Here is a 22,454-nt window from a genome sequence, read left to right as displayed (position 1 = left end):
AGCTGACCCTATTTGCCCTTCTAAGAATTTTTTGAAAATCTCTCTCCCCATCAGCTCCTCTAGGGAACTGGCTCCTCATAATCTATCTATGTGCAATACTCTCTGAAAGATACCACCACCCTAAATAACCCCACAGGCTAAAAATACAACAAATTCCATTTTAAAAGATAAGTCACTGATTGAGGATTATATGGAATTGTCCATCATAGAAACATGAATTTTGTGCATCAAGGGACACCTACAGTGTTACTTAGTGTCATCTCTCATTCTCCGGCCCGCAACAAAACTTCATTTAAAAAAAAAAAAAAACCTGTTAGGAACATAGTGAAGGGTGGAGACAGACTTATGGAGGTACATGTGTTTTACGAGCAGATTCCCCCACTGGGTACAAATTCAGTCTTGTGCAAGTTGAAACATGTGAAAACAGGGAAAGTAAAGTACACTGGCACATACACAAATATTCTATCCCTGACTCTCTCACACACACACACACACACACACACACACACACCCTGGAGAGTGAGGGCTATGGGAAAAACCCTAATGGCCTAAAAAAAAAGAATTAAGAAAACAGGGGTATGATGGCTATTGCATTATTGTCCGTCAGAGTATCATCCATAAATGTAAGAGAAAAGAACAACTATCAAAGAGAGAGCACTGTCATATTTTCCCCCCATATCACCAAAAGAATGGAGAACAACATCCCCAGTCCTGTATGATGCAATGATGTGAGTGGGCAGTAGTGGGTGCATCGACCTGGCCCAGGGAAGCACCATGTATTGCAACCCACAGGAAGCTGGGAATCATCTTATAAATACAAAATTAAAGCCAGCATATGACCGCCTAATACAAAGGAAATCCAAGATTAAATCACATTGTTTGCTCTAATAAGTTGCTTACCTCAGGAAAAGACTTTCGCTTAGATGACATGCCCTTAGGTAGGACGCACACCACCTAAGCGACTGCCTAAACTGAAATTACACACACACAAATACAGACAGACAGAGACAGACAGACATGGGGGTTGGGGAGGAGGCGTGTAGCCAACAACTAGACTATAAATAATTTCAAATAAACCGCAAGGGAAGGAAAGACATTATTACTTTTCTTTCTCGGCACAAGGCAGATGAACAAGCTGAGGAAGGAAACATTTGGGGACACGCAAAGGAAAAGGTCCCTTATAAGGAAATGGGGCTACCTGGCCCTAAAATTTCTTAACCACAGACATAATTACTGTTCGCTTACCCAGAAACTATATGTAGAATGTGTGCTTATTATTTAAGGGTAATAACGCAATGCGTGCTTTAAATCACATACAGCCCTCGGAGTGGTGCTTATCAAAGTGTGGTTCTCCAACCAGCAACAAGAGAATCATTTGGGAGCATATTAGAAATGCAAATTCTCAGGCACCACCTCAGACTTGCTGAATCAAAAACTCTCAGGGCAGGACCTAGCCAGTCTGTGTTTTACCCAGTCCTCCAGATGATTCTGATGCACGCTTATGTGTGAGAAATACTGGGTTAGAACCAATGCTATAAGGTGTAATGGTTGCATTTATCAGACAAGGAAACAGAGGGGCTCAGACACTTTTAAGTAGCTTTTAACAGCTTAGATACAAACCAAACATGTAACTTTATTGGAAAACCTGGGCTTCTGAAGAAGGAGAACTGGGTCTGCAGGGAGGGAGCCTAAGGACTTCCTAGAACTAAATCAGATGGAAAACCGCCAACCTTAGAGCCCTTCTAGCCCAAGTAAGTAACTCTGTAACATTCCACACTTTCCAGCTATGGCAGGAAATTTCACCATCTTCACTCACATGGGGCATACACCAAGTAACCAATGGGAAACCTCTAGAGGGTATTTGAACCCCAGAAAATTCTGCAACCAAGCAGAGATGCTTGCTTGGGCCCACTCCCTCTCTGTAGAGTGTGCTTTTTCTTTTTTTTTTTTTTTTTTTCTGAAGGCCGGGGGCTGGGGATAACGGAGTCCCAAGTCTGCCCAGGCTGGAGTGCAATGGCGTGATCTCAGCTCACTGCAACCTCTGCCTCTTAAGTTCAAGTGATGCCCCAGCCTCAGCCTACCGAGTAGCTGGGATTACAGGCGTGAGCCACCATGCCTGACTAATTTTTGTATTTTTAGTAGAGACGGGGTTACACCATGTTGACCAAGCTGGTCTTGAACCCCTGACCTCAAGAGATCCGCCCACCTCGGCCTCCCAAAGTGCTGGGATTACAAACAGGAGCCACCACACCCGGCCTGTAGAGTGTACTTTCGTTTCAATAAATCTGCTTTTTTTTCCTCATTGCTTTGTGTGTGCGTTTTGTACAATTCTTTGTTCAAAACGCCAAGAACCTAGACACCCTCCACCAGTAACACATTGGTAGTGGGTGAACTGTGGGTCCCAGTGGCTTAGCAAAAGTGCAGGAGCACTACTGAGAATTGTGAACCTGTGTACCTAACCAGGCATTCCTGGGAACAGGCTTCCTGCTGGATTTATTTCACCAGAGACAAGAGTCCTTTCCAGTGGCACAATTTTGGTGACTTGGCTTAAGAGGATTTCAACAGAAGCCGCAAAACAGACTGCTTCGCAGCTCTGATTCAATGTCCCTGGACAAAGGGCTAACACTGGAGACAGAACCTCTCTGGAAAAAAATCTATGGGGTCATTATCCAAACTGACACCTGTAAATTTCTTACTTAAATTGCTTACGTAAATTTCTTGCTTAAATTGCTTCATTGAAAGGGAAAAAGATCATAGTCTTCAACACTTTCTTTGGAAACTTAATTTCAATTAACTAATTGCAATTTAAAATTATATCCTGGTCTTCTGAGGCTTGAACCAAGAAATGTGAATAATACGTAAAAGGCTTGTTTACACTAAAAGTAGTGGAGGCAATGGTAACAGCAACACAGAAAGCGCGAAAGTCTTCAAGGAAATTCTTCCTCATGACCTTCAGAAGGGTAAGGCTGAAGGAGCCATACCCTCCTCTCCTTGGCCTCAAACAATTCCCAAAACCCAAACAGCAGGAGGGCATCGTTTAGGAGATATATGGATTGCAGCTGATGGAAAACATCAGCGTGCATTTGGGTTCCTAAATCATTTCAAAACATTAATCATGAAGACTCACAGCACCCAGTCCTATCTAAGCCATAGATTCCTCATTTAGGGAACGGGATGATCTCACATTCACATGCTCTGTAAGGGCTCTATTTATCCCAGCACAGTTCAATTAGACTAAATTGCAGGAGGCATAAGAAATGATAATCAGGAGAGAAATTATGGCAAAGGCAGTTCAAGTCCCTACAAAGGGGAAAAACTACAAGCTCCAGAAAGGCCAAGTGCCAGTCCACATTACACAATGGCATTTGCCGGAACAACAAGCAGATTACAGCCCTGCACCGTACCAATAGTCTACAGGCTGTCACAATGAATGCAAACATATTTCTTGGGGGCTGAGTAACAGGCTGAACAAATTTGTAACTACGTTCCAGAAAAAGAATGGCTCTGAAAACAACATATATTTAGAAACTGCTAGAATCCCATCCTACACAGTTCCAAGTTGACAGAATAATAAAGTACCCCAAGACTGGTCTGGATCATGTGCAGTTACTCAAAGCAGCCCCTGCAGACCATTCATTCCCCCAAGAGTTAGCAGAAGCTTAAGTGGGCTTAGACTGGAAAGCATGCCCTGAAAGTCCCACAACCCTCACGTAAGTAGGCACTGACAAAAGTGATTTTACCACCAGATTATCAATAAGCACTTCACAGACGGACATCTCATTACACCCAACCCAATGCTTGCTTAGTGCACTTTTTAAAATCATATTAGAAAACAATTTACTTAACTCAATAAAGCACCTGGCCTATTATACTGTTATATACTCAACAGAACAGTACTTCTTATAAGAGAAGCAACATCTCAAAAGGCCTCATGTATTTCAACATATAATTGGCAACCACATATGAACAGCACGAAAAGAACTCAGGATCAAGCATGGTTCCTGTTTTCTGTTTAAATGTTTTCCTTCTTTCCACATTTTTTAATACAGTAAACGAAATGAATTAACATTAAGATTAATTGTACATACTTGACATATTCTATAAAGTGGTCATACATGGTATTTTAACGTCACAGAAATTGTCTTGAAAACTAAACTCCAGGAAGATAAATAAGCAGAAGTACATCTTGTACCTAAGGAAAAAACAAAATCTTAGGAAGAATATCAGACACATTTAACGGCATCCTTATAAGACCTTATTTATTATCATGGACATAGATGCTGAGGTTAAATGTTTTTAAATTTGAAAGAGTCCAGAAAGCTGGAGTTAATCTTAAGTTGGCACCAAGGGAAGAACCAGAGAATCTTCATGCAAGAAGATGGAATTGTGCCTTCTCTTGGCATGACTAATTAGAGAGGGCTGCTACCAATTCAGTGACATTATAATGACGTTTGAGGACTCACAAGCCTACTGTGATGCTAGAAATACGCACTTCCTTATTACTAATCAGATGTACCAAGGAGTAAAATTTACACGGTACATTTTGGCTTCCCTGTGGTCAGATGTGGAGTTTCTGTACCCAGGGAAAAGAATGTAGAAACAAGTGTGTACATTTCTCTCTCTCTCTCTCTCTCATATGTATCACTACCAAAAAACATGTACTCGGTTCTTTCCTAACACTTCAAAAAAAAAAAAATAAACAAAATAAATCCAATGAGTTTTTACTTCAGTCAGACACAGACACAGACACACACCCTCTAATATGATAGTGTGCAAAAGACCAGAACAATTCTAAATAGGAGTATTTGCCTCTGAAATGTGATGACCTCTTTAGAAATGTTTCCTTTTCCACTGAGTGCGGTTGCTCATGTCTGTAATCCCAGCACTTTGGGAGGGTGAAGTGCAAAGATCAACTGAGGCCACCAGGAGTTCGTGACCGGCCCAGGCAACACACTGAGATGTGTCCACAAAAGATGAAAACGTGTGCCAGGCATGGTGGCATGTGCCTGTGGTCCCAGATGCTCAGGAAGCTGAGGCAAGACGACTGCTTGAGCCCAGGAATCCAAGGTTGTAGTGACCTATGATGGATCCACTGCATTCCAGCCTGGGTGACAGAGTGAGACAACTACTACCTCAAAAACAGAACATGAGAAAGATTCCTTTTCCTAATAGCTGGTATAGCTACTCTTAGAATTTGTTTACACACTCAAAAACATGCAAATTGTTATTCCACAGCAGATACTCTGCCACCATTGGGGATACAAAAATAAACAAGGATCATCCCTACTCAAGCGGGCATAGCCTAGACAGCAACGACCACCTAATTCCTCGCCCCACCCAAACACATGCAGGACAATCACATACGGATGGTGTTGCTTTCAACCAATTCTGTGAATAGCTTTAAGTATCAGAATAGAGCTATCAAGACAGTTAATGAGGACTATACTCTAGAGAGTAAGTTTTTTATTTTATTTTGTTTTGTTTTGTTTTTAAGACAGAGTCTCACTGTGTCCCCCAGGTTGGACTGCAGGGCGCTATCTCAGCTCACTGCAGCTTCCGCCTCCCGGGTTCCAGCGATTCTCCTGCCTCAGCCTCCCAGGTAGTTGGGATTACAGGTGCACGCCACCGGGCCCAGCTAATTTTTGTATTTGAAGTACAGACATGGTTTCACCATGTTGGCCAGGCTGGTCTCGAACTCTTGACCTCAGGTGATTCGCCAGTCTTGGCCTCACAAAGTGCTAGGATTACAGGCGTGAGCGACCATGCCTGGAACTAGAAGATTCTATCATTGAAAATTAAAGCCATTGAACCTAAAGGAAAAAATATTCTTGCATGATATTTACTTATTGTGTAGGGGAAAAAAACACTTACCATACAAACCCCTCCTTAAAATTTCCAAAACCAGAAATGAACCCAACTTTCTTCCAAAACAAGTCACTTTGGTTGCCGCCTTCCATCACCCGCCAAACTCCCATTCTACAATAAAATGGGAGGTAGGCAGTGAGGGAACAGGAAGTCTAAGGCGACAGTAGTAAGAAGAAACATTCAATTCCCACCTCAGTCAAAGCACTGTGCACTGCTTGCAATTGCACTAGGCAGTCAAGTGAGGTATTAACAACAAGCAGCAGTCTATGTTAAAAAGAAAAAAAAAAAAAAGAGGCCTAACAACCCATTTAAGCACTCACATGTGAACCACAAGTGACATGAATGGCTGTCACCTCCTTCACAAACCAGGTGACTCCAAGTCCGCACAATTTCAGCATCTAGTGCCTTTCACGTAAGATGCCAGGAACCAGTGTCTACATATTCACACTAAGGAAGATTCAGGAACTGATCAAATGTTTCCAGGAGGGTCACATCTGCTGAAAAAGATCAGGGTGGTGCTTAGATTTTTCCTTTGGGGGTGTGAAAAGGCAAGGAGGGCAAAGGGATGGGACAGAGATGTTAAGTGTTTAAAAGCCTAGCAAGAGCTTAGAGGAGGAAGGAAAGAAACTTGCATCCAGCAGTTTCCATGGCAACCACAAAGCATGCTAGACCATAATTTACATGGGAGGTGGAAGTGATATCCCTGCAATCTGATCTCCGGGGTAACAGAAAAAGGAAATGGCCACTGCAGTAATAAAAATGCCTCCAATGAAGTTCCAGCCCTTTTTTTTTTTTTCCTAGAAAATAAATGCGGAAGAAGCTAGTATGTTTGCTAGGAGCCTGAAGCAAATGATGGGGGTGAATATGGAGTCCCACAAGTGTTTGCCAACATCTAAATCTGCATAGGACGCAAACATTCTGCGGCAGGTCCAGGTTTTTCCATTCCTTCCATCACACTACAACTCACATGCACTGAACTCTTAGGATGGAGTATGGTGCCGGTTTATGAAGAAGAACTGAGTATCTAATAAAACCTCTCTAGAGACTGACCCAAGTCTAGCAGGAAAAGGAACTTGTTAAAGAAAGAAGACCCAGGTTTCAAACTCTTAAAATCCAATTCCAGGAAGATGACCATAAATGGCAAGGTTAAAAATAAACTGCACACAACCACAAAGGGTTGCCAGAAAGACACAGCCCTCCTTTACATTCCTGCAAAGTGCTACTCCAAATATATCAAGGTGCTGATGTACCCCAAATTACTCAGGCCAGTTATGTAATTCTTTAGTAAACACATACACTTGAACAATGTAAATGTATACTATAAATAAGCCTTTTGATCAAAAACCATAAAATGGCACTGATGGCTTTCAAATGGTAAAATCTCCTGACTCCCTTGTAATTATCCAAGAATCTGTTAGGCTTAAGTCACTTCTTCCTTCGGGGGCTGGAAAAAAAGCAAGCAAGCAAGATCGGGATTTGTTTTTCATTTACTAAGGTGAAGACAGGAAACCCTCTTGAAGCTCTTCTACTCCCTACTATAACTGAAGGAAGCTAGTGCTGTCAGTCCACATCCATTCAACAAATATTGATTGAGTGCCTCTGAGCACATCTTGGCTTAGACTGATTTGGGAGCCAACACCTAAGTATAGTAACCTCCTACATAGCATGGAGATGGGTTATTTCATTTAATTCTACAAACCACCTGGGTTGTTGGTCATTTCCAGTCTGCCTCGCTGGGCCTATCCAAGGTGCAGCCTGCCCAACATCCACGTGTGTCCTTTTGAATATCAACTAACCGTCTTGCCTCCAGCTCACCATCTTGGTAAAGAAAAGTTTATAATTTAATCCTGCCTTCTCTCTCAGCCAGCTTGCGAAGTCCATCAGTAAAGAGAATGCCCTGAAGCACACAAAGCCTTCTAGAAGCAGCCTGTTAAGACGCACAAAGAACCCTTCACCTGTCAAACCTCGGCCCCACTCAAGGACAATCAAGAGGCACAATCTCGAAAACTCTGGCCCTTCCTGAGTGGCAGGTCTCAAGCAGCCGCTGTCCCCTCCCATGGCAAACTGCCCAGCACTCAAGAAGCTCATCATGTTATTACTATAGCAGCACTGCACCCAGCTACCAGGTTCAGAGAAACAGGTACAGGCCTGTTTCCCTGAATTAGATTGGCTGAGAAACCCACAGCTGGCAGCTCACTTAGGAAGTCAAAAAGGACTGATTTACCCAGAAGAGCACAACAATACTAAAAGGGTCTCCTCCTCTTTTCGCTCTTATTACATCTCCCAGAGATGGGAAAATGAAGTGCGCACAAATGAAATTGCGGCAGCAATTTCCCTAAACATTTCCCTAGTCACTCTGCTTGTGTTCCACAAACTTCATGCATCTTTCTTTTGCAGCACACTTCGCACTCTTAGTCCATTTGAGGCTTCTATTACAGAATACCTGACACGGGATAATGTATAAAGAACAGAAATTTATTTCTCACAATTTTAAAGGCTGATGGACAGGCATATAGTGATGGCAGGCATATAATGATTTCCTAACACAGTAGAGTAGAAGGCAACACATGGCAAGAGAGGGACAAAAGGGGACCTATCTTGTCCTTCTATAAGGAATCCACTCCCATGATAAAGGTATGAGTTCACTCAAGAGGGTGGAGCCCTCATGACCCCAACACTTCTACTTGGGGAATAACTTTCTAACACATGAAATGTGGGAGGCACATTCATACCACAGTACACCACAACAAAAATTATTTACTTCTCTACTTTCCCTGGGATGCAGATTTCCTATGGCTCAAAACAGGCTTAAATCAATCATATGTAGCTGCATCTCAGCATCTGAGAAAACTATTAGCATGCATTTTCATTAACAAATTAGCACCCATGCATATGTGCTCCTTGGAGGTCACAATCCTCTGAAGGTTAAAATGGAATCACTTTGCCACACCCCAGAATTCTAAGGCCACTCCAAAAATTTTGAAGGTACAACTATATTATTCTCTCTTTGTCATCAGTACATTATGATGGCTCTTCACTGACTTATTTAAGGTGAGCAGACATCATTTACTGAGTCTGCATTACATACTGGGAGCCTTGTCTCCCAGACAGGTATAATCTTATGTGCCTCAATGTTCTCATCTATAAGATGGGGATGACAATAAAATAACCTATCTTAACGATTTTGCTATGAGAATAAAATGGGCTAACATATGTACGGAATGTAGAACAGTAGAAGTGGACGGCACATCATAAATGCTATGTAAGTGTTTGCTGTTCTTTATTTTTATTTTTACTTTTTTTTTGGCAACAGAGTTTTGCTCCTGTTGCCCAGGCTAGAGTGTAATGGCGCGATCTCAGCTCACTGCAACCTCCGCCTTCTGGGTTCAAGCAATTCTCCTGCCTCAGTCTCCTGAGTAGCTAGGATTACAAGCATGTGCCACCACGCCAGGCTAATTTTGTATTTTTTTTAGTGGAGGCAGGGTTTCACCACATTGGTCAGGCTGGTCTCGAACTCCCGACCTCAGCCTCCCAAAGTGCTGGGATTACAGGCGTAAGCCACCATGTCCAGCCAAATGTTTGCTGTTATTAACATCAACAGAGCCACTCTGCAAAGTTGCTCTTCTTTCAGATAATTGACTCTCCCAGGGACAGAGTATTATTTAGATTCAAGCTCAGTCTATATGAATCTATAATCATAAATTATTCTCTTTTCTCCTGATTTCTAATCAAAAGGTTAATTATAAGACTGTGCTAGAAAAGCATGCTTGACATTAAGCCACAGTATTTGGAGGATTGTGGAGGCAGAACTACTCCTGGTGTAAATCAATTCCGAATCAAAACAAGCCAAGAAGGGCTTGAAGATCAAGAGACAGTCAAGGGCCAGGCACAGTGGTTCATGCCTGTAATTCCAGAAATTTGGGAGGCCAAGACAGGAGGATCACTTGCGGCCAGGAGTTTGAGACTAATTAATGTAGGCAACAATGCAAGACCCCATCTCTTAAAAAAAAGAGTCAGCCAGGGATGAATACATACAGGTCTATCCACATCTGTGTGCCTCCAAGAAAGAGTTCAGGAATGTGGGCTCAGATGTCTAAGCAGTAAAAGTAGTAAGTACTGGCCAAACAATGCAGACCAGCGAGGGGATGAAGCCTGACCATTAGAGAAAGAGACCAGAGGTAACAAAAAGGCTCTCTGGGAGAGGAGGTGTCTTGAGAAAACAAAAATGGAGCTACAGACCCAAGGATGGGGAACCTGCAAATGCACAGCAGCACCATTAAGGTCATCACAGTTGCAGGAACCCAAAACACTGGTCACCAGACACATTTTCACACTTCTTCCCTATCATGGCCCCAAGGGAAACAGAGGCCAGCAAGGAGTGCAGATGAGAAGTGACAACCTTCTCCAGCATCCTGCACACAGATATCCCACACCAAGGATAAAATATGTGCTCAGGCCAGGGTGGGGTCAAACATACAAAGACACCTCTCAGACTTAATTATCCTGATCTAGGTAGTAACAATTTGAAAGGGAACCTGCAATCCATCCTGCCACTTAAGCCACACAAATCTCCCCACACACATGACCCATAAAAGTGAACTTAAAAAATACCAGCCTGTCTTTGTCCCATGACTCAGGAACAACTCGCCTCACAGTGTTACACCAACAAACCACATTCCCCATCCAAACTCTTCCTTCTGTGATGGTGAACTCTACCTCCTATTTTAATCTTTCTGAATTTAGTAGTTGCACAATTCTTTCCAAAAGCCAAAACCACCATCCTGTCCCCAACCCCAAAAAAAGAGCTGGACCTCAGCTTCCTTTCTAATCACAGATGACTGGGATGCAGGACAGCCATAGTGGCTCACGTCTGTAATCCCAACAATGTGGGAGCCTGAGTCAGGCAGATCAACTGAGCCCAGGAGTTTGAAACCAGCGTGAGCAACATGGTGAAACCCGACTTCTATAAAAAATGCAAATAATTAGCTGGATGTGGTGGCACATGCCTGTAGTCTCACCTACTCGGAGGCTGAGACGAGGATCACTTGCACCCAGGAGGCAGACGTTACAGTGTGCTGAGATCATACCACTGCACTCCAGCCTGGGCAACAGAGCCAGACCCTGTCTCAAACAAATAAAATTTTTAGGAAGGAAGGAAGGACGGACGGACGGACGGACGGACGGAAGGAAGGAAGGAAGAAAGGAGGGGAGAAAAGAAAGAGGGAAGGAAAGGAGGAGGAAAGAAGGAAAGACAGACAGACAGAGCCGCATCTGTAAGCCTTGACAGCATAGTCAAGTAGGCTTAACCCATGAGAAACCCAAGATGGACTCAACAAGAGGCGTCATTAATGAGAAAAAAGGAGCTGCTTCCTGTAAACTGGAACAATACAAAAGATTGTTTTATAATCCCAAAACAATCATATAAGTAGTACTCTGCCAAGCAGTTAAAATTCCGAGAGAGGGAGGGGGAGAGGGGAAGCACACACAAAACCAGTCAGATTTCGTGTTTATCTGACCAGCTTCCTCTATTCTGTAGACACCTATGGTGGGGCTCTATTCCATGATGCGGGAAGCAGAAGTGGGGAGACACAACCACTGTCTTGGGTATCCCAGAGCAGAGGTGAGAAATTGTGAGTTAAAGGAGGTCTGAACGAAGAAGGGTTTTTGCCACAGGGAAAGAACCTGACCATGAATGTCGATGCGCAGCATGGACAGCCTCCAGGAAACTGAGCATGGGTGAACAGCCCAGTGAGAACTGCTGGCACGCTCAAAAAACGCTTCCTTAGCTCTGTGCTATCCAACCTCCGACACCGAAACCCAGGAACTCAGGTTCACCTTGCTGACTTCAGATCAAGGTGAAGGTACACTGCGTGAAATACAAACTTCCCTCCCAAACTTGGAAGATTTCCATGGGAAAGGTGAATATCCACAAGCAGGCACTGTGATGTTAACCACCCCACAAACCTGCCAACTCCAGCTCACTGCAGGAAAAGTAAAGAAAAAGAGTATTCATCCAGAAAGATAGAGAACCACCCACTAAAACCAACAAGTAATCATAGATCTACTTGGAGCAGCTACCTGAAACAACAGTCAGCTGAGCTGGGCCCTCCCGGCTCTCACATTCTGGACGAGCCTCTCTCTGGGGTCCTTACACAAAAGGACGTCTAACATTGGAAGACCCAAGAAAGGATTCCAGGAGCTATAGGTTCTGCTCAAGATAAAGCTAAAATTTTCCCCCTTTGTATCCATGGCTCAGTTTCCAATGAAGAAAGGCATTTCATGTACTTCAGAAAAGAAGGAATATATCCCTTGGCAGAAAAAAGATTTACTAGAAGAGGTGAGCTGAAGAGTAACACTAGGCACAACAGCGAGAGATGACCCTCAGCGCAGCTGTGGACCAGGCCAGCCCCCAGCCCAAACTGCACCCCCACCCCCAGTACAGTTCACCAAGCCAACTGCTGTCCAGATGACACACCTGAAAATTCAAACCCACATTTGCTACAACTTACGGAAGGTGATATGGTATGGTGGGAAAGTCCAGGCATTATAGATACGAAAGCTTAGATCCAAATCCTATTAACTCAGCTGCCAAGTGAGGATGGTGAAACTTTTAAAAAACAGGTATTTCAAAAGAATTAAGGTAAAAATTTTTAGCACAGTATTACCTAGGCTAAGGTCAGTTCTTCGTAATGGAAGAGACCAATTCCATAGCTTCAAAGAAGGACTTCTACCAGTCACAGGCTTTATTATGGAATGGAGTTTACTATTTTTATTATAGGCTGAATGCTTATGTTTATAAATTTTGAAATTTTTTTCTTGGAGTCCGGGCTTACTTACACTGTTCACCTTTTTCTTTTTTAAAGACTAACAAAACTAAATGAAAAGCTATGACTGTGGCTAGTTCCATTTCCTGATGGTATGTGTCTGTCTCTCACTCTCATTCAACATTCAAAGAACAGAAAGAACTTCCGCTTTTAGCGAAGCTAGACAGGATTTATACCTCTTGCCTGCCTGAAAGAGCTAAAAATCCACACAAAACAATGGCCACCATATAGCAACATACTGTGATCCCCGACAGACGGAAAACAAATGATCCCCCCAGCTCAGTGCCCTGAGAGAATGTCCAGGCTGCAGTGGTTACAGAAAGGGCAAGCAGAGCTGGGGTTGAGAAACACAAGGGGAGGCCAAGGTGACAGAATGTGTAAGGCAGAGCACAGCAGAGGCCAGAGCCACACAGACAACTCTGGAATCTGCCAAGGGCACTCCTCACGTCTTCCGCTGAGTACTAAGAAGCACACTTGTGTTAGGAAGCTACCCAAGAGAAAGTATTTCCAGAAAGGATTAGCGGGAACAGTATCCAAATTGTAAAAGCACCAGGAATAGTGCCCATTCTTACTAGGCTACATGCTAAACATAATCCATAGGACATCAAATAAAATACTCATAAGCATTTTTGCTTAACATTGCCTCACAGTAAACACTGCTTTGGCCCTACCTAACAAAGCCTGAAACCAAGATCCAAACAGATCAAACTGTTCCCTAATAATCAGATCTCAGAACAACGCTCAAGAATATGTAAAGAAATATGAACATTTCCCACAGCAAACAGAGAAAAATTTACAATGCCTGTCAACTAATAAAAAGCTACCAGACATGCAAAGGTGGAGGAAAATACGACTGATGAGGAGGAAGATTTAATCAATCAAAGCTGTTTTGTAAATACTGGAAGACAAAAATAGCACAGATACTCAAATATCACTTATAACTGTACTCCACATGTTCAAGAAACACCAAAGCATAAGCATATTACTAGAGACACTGAAGATTATGAAAAGACCAAAATCTAACTTTTTTTTTTTTTTTTTTGAGATGGAGTCTTGCTTTGTCACCCAGGCTGGATTGCAGTGGCTCGATCTTGGCTCACTGCAACCTCCGCCTCCCGGGTTCAAGTGATTCTCCTGCCTCAGCCTCCTGAGTAGCTGGGATTACAAACACGCATCACCACGCCCAGCTAATTTTTGTATTTTTAGTAGAGACGGGTTTCACCATGTGGGCCAGGAAGGCCTTGAACTCCTGTCCTGGTGATCCACCCACCTCGGCCTCCCAAAGTGCTAGGATTACAGCGGTTAGCCACCATGCCTGGCTCTAACTTCTAAAATATAATAACAATGTCTGAGGTGAAAGATATCTTCAACAGGCTTACCAGCAGATCTAGTGTATAAACTATCTAAAATGCAACATACAGATCAAAAAAGGAACAAAACACATGAGCTATGGGACAACTTCGGAGTAATATATATGCAAATGAAGTCCCAACGGGGAGACTAATGCACACAAAAATATTTGAAATAATAATGGCTCCAATTTTTCCATAGTAAAATGAAATCTACAAAACTAATACACTCAATGAATCTCAAGCTCTGGAAATAAAAACTCTGCCAAGACACAAGGAATTCAAAAGAAAATTGTGGTAAATGATTGCTCCTACAAAGCTATGAAAATGACAACAGGATTCTTATCAGACATGATGCACATCGGGACAGTGAGCAGTGTCACTGAAGTACTGATGGTGAATGACCATTAACTAAAATTTTATACCCAGCAAAAATATCTATAAGAAATGAAGGTGTATTTTGTATAACTGCATGTAATTCTACAATTATCATAAAAGCATGTTTTTAATGTGGGTGAAATAAGATCTTCCCAGACATACAAAAGCTGAATGTTCAACAGCAGACCTAATGTTAGAAATGTTAAAATCCTTCAAGCAAAAGCAATGAAAATGATACTAGAAGCAAACATGGCAACTAGGTAGATAACTTGGAACAGCAGATAGGCGAGATTCACCCATATTTACTTTATATTTACATCCACATCTTTTGTGTTCAAAATTGCCACATCATAATCTATTACTCAATTTTCTTTACTTTCTGCAGTAGAGAGTACATTTCACTCATGATAACTCTAAAGCTGAAAATTAAAATAGTATTTCTCTCTTATTTATAAAATATATCTCAAGGTTGTAACAACAAAATAAACTCCAAATAATCTGGTCAGTGGAAGCTTCTAAACATAAATCAAGGGTTAAGAGAAATGTTAAGCCTTTTGCTGATTGTTTTTGCTTTCACTTTTTTGCATTTAATAGTAAATTATACTACTAACTTAGTTTTGATACAGCAATGAGTAAAAACTAGGCACTTATTTAATATAATTCTAATTCTTAAGGATGCTCACTTTGAATAACACCAATTCATGCATGCTATCAAGCAAGACATACATCTGGGCTTATCTTCCTTTCAAACCTGAAGTAAAAAAAGTATTTTATACCATCAAAGTATCTCAGACCAAAAAGAATAAGGAACACAGTAGTGCAGGCAATGTAGCTGTGAATATCATACCTGTTAAAAGCCTGAGAAAATTCTCACCACTTTCAACATGTATTTATATCCAGAGGCATGTCATATCTCAGAGTACACTGAGTTATGACATCCAAACACTTCCAAAAATTCTTTACATTCAAAATTCAATCTAATAGGACAAACAGTGTTTAAACTAAGTCCTGCAGGATCGAAAGCCTAACTAAAATACAGCAGCTCCTTGTTTAACAAAAAAAGTTACATCCCTGCAGAGACTGAGTCTGTACCTCTGTAGTAGTTAAATAGAAACTCTTAGAGTTTTTATTTTAAAGTGTGTTAGTATACAAAAAGCACTATACTCTTCTAAAGAATATAGTTGACCGGGCGCAGTGGCTCATGTCTGTAATCCCAGCACTTTGAGAGGGCAAGGCGGGCAATCACGAGGTTAGGAGATACAGACCATCCTGGCCAACGTGGTGAAACCCCGTCTCTACTAAAAATACAAAAATTAGCTGGGTGTGATGGCATGCACCTGTAGTCCCAGCTACTCGGGAGGCTGAGGCAGGACAATCACTTGAACCCTGGAGGGCGGAGGGTGCAGTGAGACGAGATCATGCCACTGCACTCCAGTCTGGCGACAGACCAAGACTCCATCTTTCAAAAAAAAAAAAAAGAATGTAGTTAACAAGGGATCTCAACACTAAACACTAGGGGGTCTCTCCCTAAGGTGAAGCTATGACTAATGTATGAACAGCCACAAGGGTATCTGCTCACCCCACCACTCTTGCCTGCTCCATTCAGGCAAACATCAGGTAGCACCAAGCTCAGCAGGGGAAATTTACACCACACACCACAGGGTCCTTCCAGTGACTCAGTAACTTCAAAAGAGGGAGTACCCATACATTTCCATCTGCCTACAGATGGCTGTGGTAGGGCTGACACAGAGGAAAGATATAAATCATCATTTGTGTATTTCAAAAACCCTCTGAAACACGTCAGAGAAGTCTCGAAAGGATGTGCACACTCACATGTAGCAATTCATGTGTCACACATACTGACAATGGCCACTAACATCTAACACACAGAGTACTGTTTGCACATCAGAATTATTATTTATTTATTTATTTATTTATTTATTTATTTATTTATTTATTCGCTTATTTAATCTTTTTCGAGACAGAGTCTGGCTCTGTCCCCCTGGATGGAGTGCAATGGCGCAATCATAGCTAACTGCAACCTCCGTCTCCCAGACTCAAACGATCCTGTCATCTCACCCTCCTATAGCTGGGACTACAGGCTCATGCCAACAGGCCCAGCTAATTTTTTTTTTTTTTTTTTTTTTTTGGTGGAAGAAATGGAGTTTCACCATATCGCCCACACACATCTCTCCAACTCCTGGACTCAAGCGACTGGCCCACCTCAGCCTCCCGAAGTGCTGGGGTTATAGGTGTGAGCCACTGCACCTGACCAATACACCAAAATTCTCTTCAAGAATTAATTTCTTCAGGTCGCAAAACACCATCAGGCAGTTACTACTGTGATTCAAATATTTCAGATGAGAGAACTAAGGCCCAGACATATTATATTATACAACCTGTCCAACAGTATTATGTAAGACCCGTTGATTTACACAACAAGTAAATGTTCAAGATACACTGATAAGTCACACAGCCTGGCCTCAGTCCATATACTCTTTATGCTGCACCATAGTCTCCATAAGACCCACTTAAGAATCACCATTCTCTTGAAATTTTTCTACCCTCTTCCCCCCACTCACCCACAGATAAAATATAAACAGTTAATCTTGCTCTCTCTTTTAGTTGCCAACTCAGATGACCTCTTTTTTGAATCGTATATTTCAGATCTCGTATTTACTTACATCTAAAAAATGCCATCACCAAATTCATTGCACTTTTTCTTTTCATTCCTCAAACAAATCATCCTCATCTCCATAACCATTCTTCTGACCACTAGTCCACACCCGAACGACCAAACTCCGTTCATTCTGGTTTCTACACATACTGACAGACTGATGCGGCAAACACACACTTTACAAGAAGAACTGAGTGGAACAAAAGGGCAACATGAGAGAGATAGGCAGGGCCGCCTTCACATTCAGAACAGGATGAAAGTCTCTGTAATGGTTCCATTCTAAACAATATAAATTATAAACTATGTAAATATAGCATTAAAAAAACAACCTCACCTACCACAATGATCAAAAGAAAAAGAAAAACAACATCCAGAACTAAAAACAAGACTCAGCCTTCAGGGTCCAACCAGCACAGAATCTCTCCGGTCATCTTTTCTTGGGCTGCCCTTTCCACAAACACAGCAGAGAGATTCTGAAGCGGGCTGGCTTTTCCTTTTCTCAGGCTTTTAACAGGTATGATATTCACAGCTACATTGCCTGCACTACTGTGTTCCTTATTCTTTTTGGTCTGAGATACTTTGATGGTATAAAATACTTTTTTTACTTCAGGTTTGAAAGGAAGATAAGCCCAGATGTATGTCAACAGGCACCTCAGATGACCTTTCGATGACTAGGTAAAAATATACCAGTTTTGGTTTTGAGTTTTTTGTTGTTGTTGTTATAGTTGCCTCTATAAAGAAAAACTCTGAGGAAGAGAATCAGAAACGAGAAAACTCCAAAACCCTAAAGAACTCTGGACTCCACTGGTTTCTATCACTAAAAAGATCCCCAGTGTCAAGTAAAGGCACTGGCAGTAAATACAGCAATATCTGACTCAGGGGGTTTTCTGCAGAAAAATAACACTTAGTAAATACACGGATGTTTTAACTGAAGAATTAAAACATGTTATTAGCATCATCAGGAAAATGTAATTGCTTCAAGGTACTGCTTGGAAAAGCAGACTGGATAAGGTTGGAACTGAGGCTAGCATCAGTCTTCACCATAGATTTTTATTTTCCATAAGAAGGTAGTCAAGCACATAAAATCCCTCTCAGTCTTCCCCTTTCCCCATCACCCTACTGTAGACAAAAGGCATATATTTTGCTGATGATTCTAAAATCATGCACAAAAAAAGGATGTGTAGAGTAGGAGTAATTAAATGTACAAGAATAGCTAACTAGCAATTCGTATCATTCTAAAAAATAAAAGAGAAAATGCTCTTTCCAAAGCACGTCCATAAATTATGACCCTGTCGTATGATTTGAATGTGGCCCCCCAAAGCTCAAATGTTGGAAACTTAATCTCCAATCCAACAGTACTGAGAGGGTGAGATCTTAAGAAGTGATTACATCATGAGGGATCTGCCCTCGTGAATGGAATAATGTCACTATCTAGGGAGTGGGTTTGTTATAAATGCAAGCTTAGACAGGCGTGGAGGCATGTGACTGACTGTAGTTCCAGCTACTCAGGAGTCTGGGGCACAAGGATCCCTTCAGCCCAGACATTAGAGAACACAGTAAGTTATGATCACACCACTACATTCCAGCCTGGGTAACAGAGCCAGACCCCATCTCTTTAAAAACTAAACTTTAAAAACAAAACAAAAACAAAAACAAACTAAGCTTAGCACTTTCTTCTGCTCTCTTGCCAAGTTATAATGCAGCAAGAAGACTCTCACCAGATGCAGTCCCTCAGTCTTTGAATACCAAGCCTCCAGAAATATAAGCCAATAAATTTCTGTATTTTTAAAGTTACCCAGTCTCAGCTATTCTGTTATAGCAACACGAAACAAACTACAACAATATGAATTTTTAAGAATCAGTATTTTCTCTTACAAAGTCTAAAGGCCAAAAGAGAATGCAAATGGTCAATCTTAAAAGTTCTTCCCTGCTGGGCCCAGTGGCTCACACCTGTAATCCCAACACTTTGGGAGGCCGAGGTGGGTGGGTCACCTGAAGTAAGGAGTTTGAGACCAGCCTGATCAACATGGAGAAACCCTGCATCTACTAAAACTACAAAATTAGCCAGGCATGGTGGCACATGCCTGCAATCCCAGCTACTCGAAGGCTGAAGCAGGAGAATCCCTTGAACCCAGGAGGCGGAGTTTGTGGTGAGATCACGCCACTGCACTCCACCCTGGTCAACAAGAGTGAGGGAAAAAAAAAAAAAAAAAAACCTCTTCCCATGTATAATGTTTAGGAAATTTTAAACTCACAAGTAAAAATTAGCATCTGTTCAACAATCCACTAATGCTATTTTAAAATAGTCATTATAGGTAGTTACTTTAGACTCAACTTCTCATCTTCAGAGTCAGCACATTCCATTACCCTATTAGAAAAGTCATTCTGTATGTGAGTTGAAGACAGGTTATATATTACAGTTTCAACAGTTTCAACCCAAGCTCTGGAAATTCAAGTCCCAAGTCATTTACTCTGCTTTTGAAGGCAGGGTTCATCCCAATCCACTAAATACTGAAAGATCAAAACAAAGGAGTGCTTTAAGGCCTTAAGTTTTAAGTTACCATTTTATGCTTGCTACATACCCTGCAACACCACAAGAAATGCACGCCCTGCCCGGGTGTGATGGCTCACGCCTATAATCCCAGCACTTTCGGAGGTGAGTGGATCACTTGAGGCCGGGAGTTCAAGGCCAGCCTGGCCAACATGGCAAAACCCCATCTCTACTAAAAATACAAAAATTAGCCAGGTATGGTGGTGTGTGCCTGTAATTCCAGCTACTCGGGAGGCTGAGGCATGAGAATCGCTTGAATCCAAGAGGCAAAGATTGCAGTGAGCTGAGATCGCACCACTGCACTCCAGCCTGGGTGACAGAGCAAGACTCTTGTCTCCCTCAACCCCCACAAAAAATAAATGTATACCCTAATGACACTACATATTTGAAGGCTACAAAATCTTTCTCCTATAATCAAGAGTGCCCCAGACCATCCTCAAAATCTACCCAAGCCTATCAAACCTTAATCCACATAAAACCTTGATGAGACCAAAACCAAGTTAGCAGGTTGCAATGAATCCTTAATTCAGTAAGATAACTGACACAAGAATAATTAAAAAGCATTTGCCATGGCTAAGTTTTCCTTCAGCCAACTCTGAAAAGAGTTTCTCTTTTCTACTACCCTAAAAAATTCCAGTTAAATGACTGGTTTGCACTCAGGTGCCACATGACACTGTGGTCTGATACAAAGAGAAAGCTAGCAGCACTATCTTCTGAGAGAATCACAATGAGTTAGGGACAGAGTCCATCCTTAAGAATGAAGCCTACAACACACATCACTGCACCTGGATGCTGACCAGCTCTCAGACAGAAGTGGGGGTGATGGCCAGCCACCTAGCTAAAGGGTGGGTGCCCAGACTCAGAGAATTCTGCTCCTCAAATGGAGATGAAAGTTGATGCCAGATGCATGCCAGATGCCCAAGTTGGAGGCATGGATAATATTATCACACATTCCAACATATTTACTGACACAATTTTTTACACATCCTTAAAATCACTCTCTTGTGATAATTCTTGTTTTAAACTGGAATGGGGAATGTTTGTTACGGAATATCTGTAATATAATAGGTTCATCACTGAGACACTCTTTTTAAAGGAGTGACATACAAAGCTCAGCACACGGGAAGATCCTAACTATACTAATAACGAATCTTATGACATCTTCTAAGACAAAGTGCTGAGGATGAAGACAAAATGAGAGAAGCATACAGATTCAATGTAGTTAAAAGGCTATTTAAAAGACGACACCTCGTGATGGAGAAAATAAAGACTGAGCTATGCATCTCAAATTTCAGACCTGAAAACAGGAATTTTAAATATCTACACATGGCTAATCTTGTCCTTTTCTCTTAATTTTTCACTCTACTCTGTTCTTCAGATAGACACACGTAGATTGTTTCTGAAAAGTAAATTCTCCAGAATGAGTAGACACAGACGGGCAGACAAGGGTTTTTTTTCTTTTCCTTCAATCTCTGAAACTAACAAATTCTAAGAAAAAGTCATGAAGCTAGTCATCCAGGTAAACATAAAGAGAACAAAGGGAAATATAAATTCTAAGAGGGAAAAAAAAGGAAATAACAGGTATGAAGTACAGTAGATACTAGGCAAAGGGTTTCAAAAACACCCAAGTAAAAGCATTATTATAAAATGTCACTGCCACTGTTTGACCATGAAACCACAAACTCTTATCAAACTACTAAAGCCAACTTCCTTACCAAACTATCTTAAGCTTATTTAGGAAAGCCACATAAAAATAACTACTGTTCTAAGTTTTAAGCACCAATTCCACAGCTACTAACTTGGAACTTGGTTAAACAGCAAGGGATTAAAAATACACAGTGTAATTTCAGCTTTCCTGACAAGGAAAAAATGTCTCAGAAACACCACATTTACTTCTTCAAATTTTTAGAAAGATCTCTTTTCAGAAGTGGCAAAACATCACCTAATATATATATTCCTCAAGATGACGGCTGCTAAGAATCAATTAAAATGAACAGTTAAGACAGGCATTACAAGCTGGCAACTCTTTAGCTAACTGTGCCAGCAAGAACACGTGTTGTTCAGTCCAGAGTACTTTTTTTTCCCATTTTTAATTATAATTATTAGACAACACTTAGAAAGCAGGACATTTGTTACGAAACCTCGTAATTCTAGCTCCTCTATGAAAATCAAAAGATTGGGTGAGTGGGCTCACATTATCATGTGGTGAAAACTGGCACCTGAGTTTGCAGTCCCTGGTTGAAGGTACCAATATTTGCAGCCTTGGGTACTAACCTTTTCCTCGACGGCCCTTCTTCAAAATCTGAAGAACTAACATCGTTGCTAGTGGAGGACACTTGGGATGCATCGTCCTTTTCATTCTCTGACTGTTCTGATGCTGGTCCTAATCCCTTAGACTGGTCATTACCAAGGAGCCCTACAGGTGAGAAAAGGGGACAAACACTTAAATACATCACATCAGGAGGCAGCACTTTACCACAGTCAACCCTACACAACGCTGGTGAAGACAGACAAGAATGTGGACACAAGAGAACTGAAAAGCACACATCTCTTTTGAATGGGTGGAGAAAAGTAAAACCTCATTCTATGTGACACCTTTAAAGAGAGTGAAATGCCTAAGAGGGAAACAATTTCTGCAGTAAGAAATTCGACCAGAAATTTGGAGTTGTAATGCTATGCTTGAGGATTCGTTTTTAAAGAGTACATAAACATCTTTTGCGGCTAAAGGGTTGAAAGGAAGAAAGGAGTATCTGTTATCAAACTAGTCACTGTTGAAGTGGTCAATATTGACTCTACAGATACTGAAATCC

The 22,454-nt window shown here is 41.6% G+C and overlaps 1 protein-coding gene across 4 annotated transcripts in view; it reads right to left on the bottom strand.

Moving 5' to 3' along the window:
* Positions 1 to 22,454, bottom strand: part of JARID2 (jumonji and AT-rich interaction domain containing 2) — a 278,174-nt gene that overhangs the window by 89,380 nt on the left and 166,340 nt on the right. For 3 of the 4 annotated variants that reach the window (XM_007973625.3, XM_007973628.3, XM_007973627.3), the window contains one exon: positions 21,919 to 22,060. The exons of the other annotated variant lie outside the window; for it this stretch is intronic. In XM_007973625.3, the coding sequence (XP_007971816.2) occupies positions 21,919 to 22,060 (142 nt within the window). The remainder of the gene's footprint in view (positions 1 to 21,918; positions 22,061 to 22,454) is intronic. 4 annotated transcript variants of the gene reach the window in all.

The sequence above is a fragment of the Chlorocebus sabaeus genome, chromosome 17 (assembly GCF_047675955.1).
Source record: "Chlorocebus sabaeus isolate Y175 chromosome 17, mChlSab1.0.hap1, whole genome shotgun sequence".
In the NCBI taxonomy this organism is placed as follows: Eukaryota; Metazoa; Chordata; class Mammalia; order Primates; family Cercopithecidae; genus Chlorocebus; species Chlorocebus sabaeus.
Note: the sequence above shows the minus strand (reverse complement) of the source record. Positions and strands in the feature narration are given on the sequence as shown.